The sequence below is a fragment of the Centruroides vittatus genome, unplaced genomic scaffold (assembly GCF_030686945.1).
Source record: "Centruroides vittatus isolate TY-2023 unplaced genomic scaffold, ASM3068694v2 contig_318, whole genome shotgun sequence".
NCBI lineage: Eukaryota > Metazoa > Arthropoda > Arachnida > Scorpiones > Buthidae > Centruroides > Centruroides vittatus.
The window spans coordinates 733,924-748,696 of NW_027122045.1; the positions used below are offsets into that span (position 1 = coordinate 733,924).

The following is a 14,773-nucleotide window of genomic DNA, read 5'->3' on the forward strand; positions in this document are numbered from 1 at the left end:
TGTCCGCTAGTGATGTGGCGCTACAATATTTGGTTATGTCTTGGCTACTTTAATATTATTTTTGTTAAATTTTTGCATGTTTTAGCTGGCAGCACTGGCTCGACCATGAAAGGGAGGCTAGTATTTAAACCAGGCCTAATACATTATACTAATAGTGTATTTTTTCATACTTTTTGGTTATCCAACTTTTCAGTTATCCGACCAACCTCAGTCCCCAATTAAGTCGGATAATCGATGCTCTACTGTATTTAGGTTTTTTTCATAAAGGTATCCCAAGTGGAATGTTGGTAATTTGTTCCCAAAAATCAGACAGTTTGACGTTATGGATAAATGTATTTTTATTAAACGACTTAATTTTGCTCTTTGTATATTTAGAAATGAAATTCTTGAAAAATTCTAGGTGTGTTTTGGGTTTCTTACTCTAAAATGGTGCCATATATTTTTCAGAACAGATTTCACCGTCTAAATATACATTTTCAAATTCTAAAAATTAAAAAAAATAAGCTTGTTTCTTTTTATTTGAATTGTCTTGTATAAAAACATAGTAAGGGTGATTAACTGGTGAGGAACACACCTGAGATATGAGTTAAAATTACCTATGAAAATTTTTGTCTGGATTCAAATCTTTCAGAGTAATAGCTGGATGACTGAGGGAGTGTAAGACATTAGTCTGTTGTGATCATTTAATAACTACCATATTTCTATATATATTGCTATTCATACAACTTACTGTACCTTCTTTGCTGTAACATCTGATTTATTGTTTCTTAAAAGGTGTTTCTTATGTAAATCTTCATTTTCTGATGGAACCCCCTTATTGTATATTTCAGAAATCATCGAAGGAAGGAACATTGAGCATCTAGATCTTATAGAGCGTAACTTATAGGAAAAAGTTAACATCAAATCCCTAATGAAATCTCTAAAGTGTAAACCCTAAAAGATGATCGGCTATTCTATATATTAAAAGGATGCATGCCAAGTCGGGACAATCACTGTTCTTATTGTTTCAGGAGTAATAATGACTAGAAGTAATCATCCGGAACACTGAATTTGTCGGTTCTTCTATGATATTGCCAACAGCTTGATTAAAGAAGGCTACTTGTTGACGATTGAATTCCCATGCAGCTTCCTGTGTTGTTCTGTGATTGTTCCCCACACAATAGATCAAGTTCCATTCATTATATAGTCAAAATGAATTTGTGTGGTTGCAGCTGTCTGTCTTAGCCCCCCCAAAATTTTTTTTTTAATTTTATTATTTTCTGCAGTGGAGTTAAAAGGTTGGCAACCTGTTGAGTACACAGGAAGGGTATTTCAGGCGACGCCAACTGGCTACGACGTCTTTTTTCTTTTGCTCTCCGTAAGAACGGTGAATCGTACAGAGTAGTGCAGCATTCTCTCCATGAGGACAGTTTTACAGGCGTGTGAAGTACAATTTGAAATCAAGACCCATCGACAATTTTTTGTCTCGGACAAATACGTGGTTTCCATATATATTTTAGTGCCCTTCAAGTGACGTGTGTCGCCGAATATATATAGAAAAACATTATCATCCATTGTGAAATATTCTTCTCTACTATGATTTCTTTGTTCTTGCAACGAATTTGATTATGGCGCGTGAACCATCTGTGACTACAATATTGTAACGGTGAGAACTTCAGGTGCGCATGGAATTGTATCTTGTGAACTTAGATATAATGATATATTTATGTTGTGTATATAAACTTATTATTAAATTGCATCTTTGTGTCTCTTCACCACGTGGTAATTCACCTACACCTACAATTAGTGAAGGTATTAATTCTTGCAATTTACCACAAATTACTTCTGGTCATTATTGCACCTGAAACAATAGGGATTACTCCTATTTGGCAAGCTACTTTTTGCTCACAGTGTACTTTTAACTATCATTTCTATATAATTATACAAATACTTTTGTTTCTGTTGTTATTTTTTAATACTGATAAAAGAAAAATATTCATTGAAAAGTGCTGCTGTACACCTGATGCAGGACTTAAGGACTTAAGAGTCCAAAATGGATTTTGTGAATAGTGACAGCATATAGAAGTAAATTACTTTGGCAAAACAATTGTGGTGTGGTTTCTATTTGTTTTGGAAGAAAATTCACTATAGTATAATACTGATTACAAGCAAGAGGATTAAGAACTATTTTTTCTTAATTATTTTTTAAACAAAATTACAGATGATAAAACTTAAGCAGTGATAACACATTAATACTTAACATTGAGATCAATGTTCATTGAGTTACTTCACATACTAATATGCAAATCAATTTTAAATTTTAATAATTACCAATTACAATTTTTCTTATAATTACCACCAAACATTGCCGACGAAAACAGATATTGATTACCACATTGTTAAAATGAATTATACTTATTAATCTTTGAAGTATCTTACTGACCAAACACTATGAGATTTGAATATTACTGTAAATATTAAGTAGAAATAATGTATTATGTTTTCTGATTTATAATTCCATTACGAAATGATTTAAATGGCAATTTTTGTGTTTTTACATTAAATTAGAAAGTAATATCTTAGAATAGAAAAATTAAAAACTATGGGCATTAATAATTCCTTTTTTCTACGAGTTTAGTCATGTCTACAGTGAGAATGGCCAACTGTCGATTAAAAAATCCCCAAGACTTTCAATCCAGATCCCCAAACAGCAGGCTGATGCCTGTACTGCCTCAGTCATCTCAGTTCTCGGTCAGCGACTGTTATTTTATAATCATAATAAAAATTAGTTTTGCTTAAGAATCTTTCATTATGGACTCTGTAGCTCCATTTTATAATAAAAATTCATTGCAAATATATTCCTATTGATATGTGCATAGAGAATTTTGTTAAAAGAAACTTTTCTGTTTTGTCTTCAATGTTTATTGTATTAAGAATTTGTTCATGTTATTAAAGCTGTATCATTGAGTACATTCCAGTACACATCAAACAACATCAATGAACCACAATGTACTAAAACAGTGGTTCCCAATGTAGGTACTACTGCCCCATGTGGGCAGTGAGTAAATCTATGGGGCAAAAAAGAACAAGTGGGCAGCAGAGGGCACAAGGGCCAGGGTATTGACCGAACGGTTACCATAGGCAAAGGCTGCGGTCATTGACAACATTTCTTTTCCTCCGTTAAAACGAGTAAGAAGAAACATTGTGTTTAATGGCTTCAAGATGTGGAGAACAATATATAGTAAGGACAAAAAGTATGAGGTTCGTAGAAAAGTTTTCTAAGAATATTTCCAAGACTTTCTCACACAAGAGAAAGGAGGTGTTGAGATACAGTTGGGCCATTGGGTATAAGTTTATGGAACCAAGGGAATGGTGGCTTGAAAAAGTTTGGTTATCACTGTACTAAAATGTTATCTAATATTCACAAATGAGTTCATTGGTGCACTGATGGACTCATGTGATCCCAGTGAGTGTGATGTGAGTTTGTTGCTGCACTGATAAGTTCATTGGTGCAGTAACTAACGAACATTGACTTTTCAGGCTGTGAATGTGATCTCTGATGAAGCAGTATGGCCATCTCCATGGTTATATTATTAACACCATTTTTATTACTCAGCTGTATTAACCTAAAGTTATTTTGACAAAATAAATCTGCAAATGCCAATATAGAACTGTTTGCTTCTGCCATCTTGTTAGGTTACCAGACATTCCAGTAAAAGCATATTAAATTGTTCACCAGCACACTGGTTGTGACTGAGATTGATGCATATTGAAATGTACCCACTGTCAACTTAATGCATGCATTGAAAATTAATTTGTAATTCTTGCATTGTTATAAATATATACACAATTCTGTTACACAATTCATAGATGATGTATTTATAATTTATGTAAAAAAACAAAACATTTTATTTATACATAACCTACTTACTCTGTTTAAATCCTAAATGAGGAACACGATGAATAGGTGTATTCCTATTCTTCATGAATTTGAAGAGAGTTTGCAGGAATTCTTGTTCATCTTTGCATGAAGGTTTCTTTAACCCATTCTTCAGATTTATCTGAATAATATATTAAAAAAATTTATTATTTGTGTAAAAATATTTAGAATTATTAATACAGATTTTTCTATAAAAGTATACATTAATACAGTCATATTGACTCATATGATTGATGATGTAACAATATATCCTATATCTTGCATCTATATTAATTCAAAACACTATGAATTACTCATATACGGAGCTACACTTTGGAATTCTTCAGATATTGAGAGAGACATGGACAACGATGCCTGAAAAACTATATGTTTTGCCGCAAGACATACCATATGATTTACATCAACTAATCAACTAAATATTTACTGAACTGGTTCGTTAAATATTACAGCTCTTGTTTAGGACTTTAACGAGAGTTAAAGGACCATCTTGTTACGTATGGATTATATGCTTATATATTTCAGTGTAACGATATTATATTTTTACATAATACCTTTGATTTTTTGCTGAACAGCAATTTTATAAAGCAAAGAAGAGAAAAGAAAGAATAAAGCAAGTGGGAGGAGCAAATGTACTCTTGGCCCTTTCTGCGGGTGCCCTTGGCTTTGAATGGTTCATTGCCATTGGAATTTTCATTCATTCTATAAAATATTAAGGAACTTTGCACAAACCACGTAACCAGAGATGGCAGAAGGAAAGGATTTATAAGTAATCATAGGCAGACAGCTGAAGGGAGGGAGGTAAGGGTTGTTTTTGCAACCAAGTAGCATGGGTTGATTCAGTGATTCTAGATTTGACGATTTAAGAAGGATATGTTTGATGTTTTTTAGTTATTACAAATGAGTAAATAAAAATCAATGTTTTTGATGAAATGGCAATGAATTTTGAAAACATCTCCGACAACTTTACTTACCAAATATTTGGCAGCACTGAATTAATTTGCCATCGTAAAAGCAAACTAGTCCACAAAGCAGTGCAAGTGAAAGGCTTTTTTGTTGGTATGCTGATAAACGAATGAATTTACCTGCTAGTTTTTCAAAACGCATAAGGGGTTTATGAGGTCAAGTATGAAAAGTGCAGAACTAATGCCAGATGGAAAAAGAACACGTAAGACATCGCAAGATGGAGGATGCAGAGTATACAGCCAAAAGCAGAGTTTTCAGAATACATTTTGGAAATAGGTACAAGAAAGTAACAAATTTCATGTAATGATATTTAGAGCGTTATATTGCATGTAAAGTATACATGCATATTCTATAAATTGCCAAAAATACAATGGCACGTGATAGTGAGAGCAATGGTTTTATCAATCAAGACCCACGATTTATAATTTACATTATTTTCTACAGGGTCCTTCAATTGCAAGTGCACCTGTCAAAATTTGCATAATGTATGTACGGAAGCAGTAGGTAAGAATGCTACCTGTACAATTTGTAGTCATAACTCTGTCCAGTAAACATTTTCGTGCACAGGAGTAATTGTTAGCAACAATAAGTATCAAGAAAGAAACTTCAGTCTTTATTTTTGGGGATACTATAGATTACCACCTATAAAATTTCGGGACTTTGAGTATATATCTGAACTGAGGGGACCGAGACGAGTTCAACGATACCCTACTTTTGGACCGGAGACGAAAAATAAAAAAAGTTATCATACTTTTTTCAGCGATCGCGCGACCATCGGGAGTCGCGTCGCTAAGCCTATCGCATGATTAACAGGTAGTCCGGCAAGTCGGCCATATATACCTTCAACAGAGGCAGACGTTGATCCACGAGCACACTGATCGTCTGCAGTTGGAGTTAAATCCGGTTAATGTTATCTTAGGTGCCAAGATGGCGGCTCGTTTCTGATTCCAGCAAGGAAACAGTGAGACGCACGTTCTAACCTAACCTAACCTATTCTAATAAATTACCATAATTATTAGCAGCCAAATTACTAGAATAGGTTAGGTTAGGTTAGGTTAGAACGTTCGTCCCACTGTTTCCTTGCTGGAATCAAAGACGAGCCGCCATCTTGGCACCTAAAGTAACATTAACCTTAAATCCTTTTTGCACGCCCTCGCGCTCCTCGATCTCGGGGCCTACGGCCCCTCAGCCCGGTCGGCTAGTACAACGCGCTGCTTTCGCGGCTTGTCCAACAAACCTAACCTATCCCTCCGGGAGATGACCGTAGTCCTACGTCATGGTTTGCAGACTTTACCGCAAGATGGCGGTACTAACACCGTTGAACTCGTCTCGGTCCCGAATTCAAATATATACTCAGTCCCGAAATTCCATAGGTGGTAATCTATAGTACAGTCTTACTTGCTCTCTATAATTTAAACCAAAGAAAAGTTGCAAGTGAAGGAAACTGGAAACCAGGAAAACAAAAAGCCATATTCAGAAGATTTCATGATGAACGATGCTTGAAACTCAAGATACGCTTAAATTAAACAAAAAGTTGCATGTTCAAACATGCTTAGGAAGGCCACAATTCAAAGCTGATCAGCTGGAGACTATAGTGAACATTTCTCCTTATGGTACTGTACTTCTACAAATGCTAAGTAGAGAAGTGATGCTCTCCGGGCATTTAGAACTTTGATTTAGTATATACCCTATGATGTACAGGATTTCAGTTGAGTCCCACTGTCACGTATTTAGTCTGCTGCCCAAATCTTCAGTGACAACTGAGGGCAAGTGACATATATATGCTGTTCCTGTAAAATTATATCTGCACAGAATGGCCAACACAAATTACATGCTGATTCCAAATTTGCAATATGTACAGTAAGTATCCTAGAAGGTTTTACTAACGCTCTGGAACCTTCACAAAGTAGCTATTCTGTCTCAAGACCAGTACAGAGTTACTTTGTAAGACCGTGACTAGGTCATGGGGACTAACACAAGCATTCTCCAAGTCGTTGCTTTCTATTTGATCAAGACATGCAAAATAGATCAACTTGGCACATGATATTCATGCATATTAGACACACATATGTTGCCATAAGTTATAGTATGCACACATCTTCAAATGCACTGACTCATATAAGAGATTTTGATTGATTATACAAATTGCCCAACTTTTGAAAATCATGAACGAATTGCTCAAGCCTGTATTGATATTATTTGTGAATAGTGGGACCAGATGAAAATCTTAGGTGGGTGAATTCATGTATGCAAACTAAAGTATTTTAATCTATTGTGGATTATGACACTAATACGAGAGTACAGTACATTTTTTTTCCTTCTGTAAATTGTATTAACAGGATGATAAAGTTATAAAAATGACCATCAGATATTTTGAGGAATGCAATTTTGATTCATTTTTTCTTGCATTCACTGCTTCAGGACAAAGTGCCTTTAATCATGTTGAGAGACAATATAATTTATAATTCTGTTATAATTCTCCTAATCAAGGAATTAATTCTTTTGCACGAACGTTAATGGAAGACGTTTGAATGCACAGGGCCAAATCATTAATGAGGGTTTAGAAAAATAGTTTTGAGTTTGCATGTGAGTACCATGATAGGAGACGTAAGTTACGACTTGTTACAATATTATTTTGTAATAAAATTCTGTACAATATGTTAAAAGTATGACAATGGCTGATATTTAGTCAGAAACAATAATATCAGGCATCCTGTTGTGGCAGAGTTTGTTCTTTCTACTGAATCGTCATAACGGATCCAACAACAGAAGGTACAAATAACAATATAACAACAACTGTAATAATTATATGTACTATTAAAATATTAGTTTCGTGATTTTCGCTTGATTCATGTTTGTAATAATACGGATAACTCAGTGCATAATAGTGACAAGTGTTTTATGTAAAATATCGCAGAGTCCGGATGGAAAGCTATTTGTGTAAGGAAGTCTCGATATCTCTTGCAAATTGTAAAGTGCACTGACATAACTTGTTGCAGCCCCGGGAGAAGTAATTTGCGAACAATTTAGTCTATGCGCTTCCCGTCATACCAAATATTTCTAATTTCCAATGCTAACAATGGACTGCAAGCCTATGATTCAGTTATCTCTATAAACAATGGAATCTCAATTAAATTTATTAATGGATTTATATACTTATATAAATACAATGCCTCTCAGATGTCGAGAGACCAAGACCCGTACTTTCGAAGCACCCAATATGTAGAAATCAAAGAAAGAACAATTTTTACTCTATTTTTTATTTAGTCAAATTCTATTATTTAAAACAATGATTATTCGTTATAAACAAGAAATGCAATGGATAGAAAATTTGTAACACGTTTTTGAAACCTCTGTAAATGTGAGGCGTAGGATAAATGGTTCTGCTATACTTTGTGATATTGTTTTCAAAAATTCATAATTGTAGTGTAGCAATAAAATGGTCATTTAATAACAACCGCCGACTATAAATGTGTAATATGATAATCAGTTTTAAGTAATAGAGCAATAAAAACCAGTGCTTTAATAGTTTGCAGATGATAAGATTGATCAATCGATCATGTTGCATTGATGTATGGAAACATTTGAAAGAAGAATAAAAAAAATAGAAACGTAAACCAAGTATCTAATATATCAAATATAGAAAATGAATTATTAAAAAAATTCTCCATCTTTACTACTGACATATGCAAAATGACAGGATAAAAATTTTCGTCGAATTGCTTAAGTTATTGCATTTGTGAAGAGGATAAATTGTTCCCAAAGTTCAACCTCTCGTAATTATACTTGACTGCTGTCTCTCCTTTCTGTGAAAGATTAATGACCATGACAGGAGATACAAATTTCTGTAATTATATTTCCTCTCGGATGAAGAATATCTGACGTGAAATCATGTTAAAGAGAAACGCAAATAATATTTAAAGGAATTGATGTAAAAAAAAAATTTGATTGACGATCATTTCCTTCCCCTCTTAATATCCGATTGGTTGATTTAAATCCATTGGCTTTGCATTGGCTTTAGTTTTGACTAAAAAAAAGAAAGAAAAAAGTAACTGAAATAAATAATAATGCTTCTTGTACTTCATATTTTGATCGACAGATGGTGTTAGGTTAAGCAAGCATCATCAATAAAATTTTTCCTCAACGGTAGGTGGCGTAAATATTTGTAATCTAGCGCCATCTGTGAGTCGACGTTAACTAAACGGCTATCGGATTGTGTAATGGATACAAATAATTTTAATTCGACAGGTGGCGCTTTGTTAAGCTTGTAGCTATGTAAGCGCCACCTAGCGATGATTATTATTGTTATACGTTTTTCAATCACAATCTAAGAATAAATCTTACTTTTACTTTTATACTGACTTCTCTATTTTCTTCGGAAGTGTTCGATTCAGAATCTGGTGATGCGCTCCGTTTCGTTTTGATTTGCTTCTTTCGTGGTCTTCCTTTTAAATTTGGAGCTTGAATATATACATATAAATTAGAGATATATTTAATTTTGCAATTTAAAAATAAATAAATTTAATTCAATTCTCCATATTTAAATTCTTAATTATATTATTGCTCAATTATAAGAACAAAGATAGATTTGGATAAAATGTGGATTCTATAAAAAAATAAATTGAATAGAAATTAAATATACTGTATTTAAAAATAATTTTCTGTAACATGAAACGTATTTAATGTGTTTTTTTTTTTAAATAAAATGAACCTTACCTAAGTGATCACAGTTGAGATCATTTTGTAACAGAGCATCGTGATCGAAAGTATCGCGGCAGAAAAGGATGAAAGTGTTATGTGACGTTAATGTAAATCCACCTAATGCTATCACCAGTGCATTTTTCAACCAAGAATCTGATGTTTCTTCTATCCTCTTTAACATTGTTCTATATCTACAATACCTAGGATACGACAGCACTTTAACCTTTGGTACGTCAGGATTCGCTTGTTCACCTGAAACAAAAATTAAGTTAGATGTGTCAAAAACAATATTGAATTCAATATTGTAATATATAGGCTACATATTACAATAAGTAGGCTACATTCCAAAATCTTTACATTATTACTTAAAATAAGTACACTTGAAAGGATGAATTGCTTTACTTTATTATAATTTGAACAGCATTAACAATTTATATCAAACATTAACTTTGTTATAACGTAAAAAGCACAATACTTCATTAATAAATTAAATAAAATTATAGTAATATTTTAATAAACGTTTATAATTATAGCAATTATTCTATTTGCCGACATTTTCGTGCTAATACTAAAAATCAAAGAAGTAGCTAAGTTCATTATTCATGAGGTTATGTAATACTGTATAAAATATACTTTTTTCCCTATAAATTATATTATAGAGTCAAAAGAACAATAATTTTAAAATAAAATTAGTACAGGGGTGTTGGAATGAAGTGACAACCCATAACAATATATAACCCTCAGATTATATGTATATACATTTCAAGGAATAAAAATATTTCACTATTTTTAAAGATTATATAAATCTACATTATAGAAAAATCAACAAATATATAGTTATTCACTAAAAATAACTGCTTTCCTTTAAATGAATTGCAATTATATAAGTTCCATTAACTTACATAATATGATATATTGACTTTACTAATTAATTTATATTGACTTAATATAGAGAATTATATAAAGCAAAATAGTAATTAGTGAATACTTATATTCTTTTCTTAATACTTATAGTTTATTCAAATTACAAAATAAGTAATTTAAACTTTTACAAAATTTCTAAATAATTATATAGAAATAATAACAACTCAATTAAGAAACATTAAACACTATTTATTTAAAGTATATAAATTTTAAACGAAATTAAGTGAGTGAGATTATATAATTTAAAAACACATTAAATTTCATTATACAGCAACAATAACAAGACAAATGGAATAAATTAAATTATATTTTATTTTTAGAATAATTGAAAATTAAAATAATAAAAAGATTAAATTTCTAAATAAATATATTTAAATAATATAAATTTTAATTCAAATAAATACTGGTATATAATTTCAGTAATTATTATTATTGTTGTTATTATTATTTTACTTTTAGTTAAAAATATTTTCTTGAAATCAATTTATTATATTTATAATTAATAGAATTCTGTCACAAGAATGGAAATTAAATTCCTGTCATGTGACTGGGAAGCAGCCAAGAGGCTTGTAACTTGTTAGATTATGTGACTGGAAATAAATTTCTAGTCAAGTTGACAGATTTCTTCTCCTCTTTCCTTTCACATTTATGAAAAATTTATTATTCATGCAAATAATATTTTCTTCCTTTTTTTTTTTTCTTCTGAAGTAGGAAAAAATTTATTAAATAATATCCTTAAAATAATTTTAATATATATATATATAAATTAATGTTTTAATTGAATATTTATCTATAGATACAAACACCCATTTATTAACTAACATTTAAATTTATGAATAATATAAATTAATAAGTAAATAACAAGATTTAATTTATTAATATATCAAAAGAAATATTCAACATGAATAATAAATAAATAAAAATTTTGAAAAAGTAGAAAAGATATTTTCTTTTGACCAAAAGAAAATTAATATTTGAAAATAAAAAATAAAATAAGGAAAAGTAAGAATAAGAGGAACATTTATAACAAAAAATTTAAAATTTAAATCATGGAGTATCATTCAATTTTATATTTTAACAAAGAATCTTTGGAGGGAAAATATTTCACAATGTATAATCTAAAGAAAACAAACTTTGAATTTAAATCATTTAAAATGCTTCATATATATATATATATAAATTTTAGTTGAAGAAAAATCAATAGATTTTATCACTCCCAACATACTTCATATTATTTTTAGTTTTAATAAATTAAAACAAAATAATTTATTTAATGAAATATTTCCAGATCAGTCAGAAAGATTATGATGATAAAAATTAAATTATAAAAGGAAAAATTCAATTTAAATTTCCCACTTTAATGTAAATAATAAACTGAATTAAATATACATAATTGAAAATATGTTTATAAAGTAATATAATTTTCTAATAACATCTTTTGAATAAATTTAATTAGTAAATTATATACAGAAACACTTTTCAAATATTAAAATACTTGACTTTTAATCTTTAACACGTCTATCAATATCATTATTATGCATTAGTTATCTTGCCAAGTTATATCTATCTAAATTTAATATAGATTTACAAGAAAAATTGAAAAATTTGTCGAGTACATTTAACTTATATTATATAAACAAACCACTCGATCAATTTACGGTTTAATAAAGAAAAATGTGTTTTAGAAAAATAAATAAATAAAAAATTGTTTAATAAAGAAATGATTTATGAAACTTTTAACTTTTCCCTCCTCCTCCAACAATAACAACAACACAAAAAAAATTAATTTATAAAATTAAAAATTATTATTTTTTAATAAATTTCATGGACAATACATTAAACTCACCTAAATTAAATAGCTTATCGATTATATTTAATGTATTTAGCGTGCAATTATGTAATAGATACCTTTAAATCGTATTAAATATATTTCAATTTAATTAAATACTTAATTTAATTGTGTTTGGAATTTAAATATATTTAACGTAAATTAATTGTTAATTTAAACACATTTAAAATGTAATCGACATAACACGTGATCGTGAAATATGCATTTATATATTTATTTATTATTACGTAGGTAAATTACATTTAAGAGAAATATACACGTTCCAACAATACCTTGTAATCGATATTTTAAAACAGCTGATGTTTTAATTACAATTAAAAAAAGAAAAAAAAAGAAATAATAATAATAATAATTAATAATCTTTTCGTAGATTCGATGCGAATGACGTTAAATTTATTAAAGAAAAATAAAAAAACAACAATTTTTATACATTTATTAACATAATAAGGAAGTATAAATAACAATTACAAGCACAAATATACATGTAGTCTCTAACAATGTGTAATAATTATCCATTGTCAGTGTAGATGTAGACTAATTAATTTTCGGAGCACAGGGATGAATTTATTTTCAGGCCACAATCAAGCCTATTTCATCTCATTTAATTAAGTTGCTTGGTCCTTTTATTAAAGAGAAGTAATTTCTGTCATTTTGTAATCTCCTTCAATACCTGAATAAGCTATTTATTATTGAGTGAATCATTCTCTGAGGAATATCTCTTGTATAATAATATTTTATTGACATTCTTCTAAATAAATTTTCTACTTACATAAATAATAATTTGAAAATTTAATATCACTTTATATTAAAAAGAAATTAAATTTTAACATTACATAATAGCTTTCTCTATTATTATTATTATTATTTTTCCTTCTTCCATTCTTTAAATTATTTAAATTTCTAAATTAAATCTTTAAATGTTTTGGTATGATTTTTTTTTTTTTTACTTTAGAAAAAATAATAAAGTAAAATTTCTTAATTTAATTATTATTATTATTTTTTAAATATTAAAAATATTTAATTTAATGGAAAACTTGAAAAGAAAAAAGAAAGATTCGCTTGTATTAATTTTATTTTTCTTCTTTTTTTTAAATCATTAATTAAAATTTAATAACTTGAACTTTCATTTACTTTATTTTTCATTTTTTTAAAATGATTTATTGAATAATTTTTTTATATGTAAAATTTTTATGAAGATAATTTTTATATATTTACTGTATATAACTTTTAATATTTTACAGTTTACTTGATTTATAATACTTATTTATTATATTTTTAATAAAGAAAAATATACATGAAAGAAAATGTTTTTTTAATAAAGAAAAATGTAGTTTATGAAAATTTAACATGATTAAATAATAGATTTACTCTATAACTTTTAAGTATTACAAATTTAATAAGTAATGAATTTAAAATATATTTTATATAATAAATATTAAAAATGATCAATTTATTATTTTTTGTAATTGTTTGAAAAGGGGGAAAAACAAAATTTAAAAAATTTAAATAATAATTAATTTAACTTAATTAATTAGTAAAATTTAATTTAATAAACTTTATATTACTTTAATGTACTATTTAGTAATTTTTATAACATACTTTTTTCTATATATTTATATTTTTATGTATTTAAATATAATAAAACTAAAAATTATAATTTTTTAAATTCATTTTTTGTTAGTCGTATGAAGATTATAGATACATTAAGTTTATTATAGTAAATTACTTAATATAATAAATTATAATTTATATAATAAGTTATTAAAGCATCAATATATTGTAATCTATATTCTAAACTAATTACATATAATAACATATAGGTAATTATATAAAGTTTATATTATATTGTTAATTAATACGAAGTGGGTATATATTGTTTGTAGATATTGGGAAATTATATAAATATAGAAATAAACATGATAAATATATAACTAATTATGTATATTTTTTTAAGTGATTAAAAATATTTTATCTACGGTTATATATATATATTTTATTGGATAAGAAGAAATTATATTTATTTAATAAAATAATAAAAATAATAATTATAATGTTAACATATTAAATACAATAAAAATGTTATTATTATTATAAGCAATATAATAAATATTATGATTATAATCTTATTTATTTATTTTTCCATTTATAATATTTAAAATTAAACAATAAACATTTGCTATTTTTTTTTCTTTGTATTTTAAACATAATTAACTATATAAATTTAGCATACTTGATTAATTACAATTTCTTTCACTAGTTAATTATATTAAAATTTAAAAACGAATTAAAAGTATTTTTAAGAAAAACAGTTTTAAGCATTTATTATTTATTTATTTTTAATCGAAAACCGAAATTTATTCTATTGTTTCCATCTCTTTTCTCCTTATTATCCAGTTTATATTAACATTAAGTAAATT

The 14,773-nt window shown here is 28.1% G+C and overlaps 1 protein-coding gene and 1 pseudogene across 2 annotated transcripts in view; one reads left to right on the plus strand and one right to left on the minus strand.

The window, feature by feature from the left end:
• Positions 1 to 14,773, minus strand: part of LOC136973492 (uncharacterized) — a 183,927-nt gene that overhangs the window by 16,950 nt on the left and 152,204 nt on the right. For both annotated transcript variants that reach the window (XM_067268222.1, XM_067268223.1), the window contains 3 exons: positions 9,599 to 9,835; positions 9,227 to 9,342; positions 3,911 to 4,040 (listed from right to left, as the gene is read on the minus strand). In XM_067268222.1, the coding sequence (XP_067124323.1) occupies positions 3,911 to 4,040; positions 9,227 to 9,342; positions 9,599 to 9,835 (483 nt within the window). The remainder of the gene's footprint in view (positions 1 to 3,910; positions 4,041 to 9,226; positions 9,343 to 9,598; positions 9,836 to 14,773) is intronic.
• LOC136973493 (uncharacterized) lies at positions 6,576 to 7,912 on the plus strand (annotated as a pseudogene).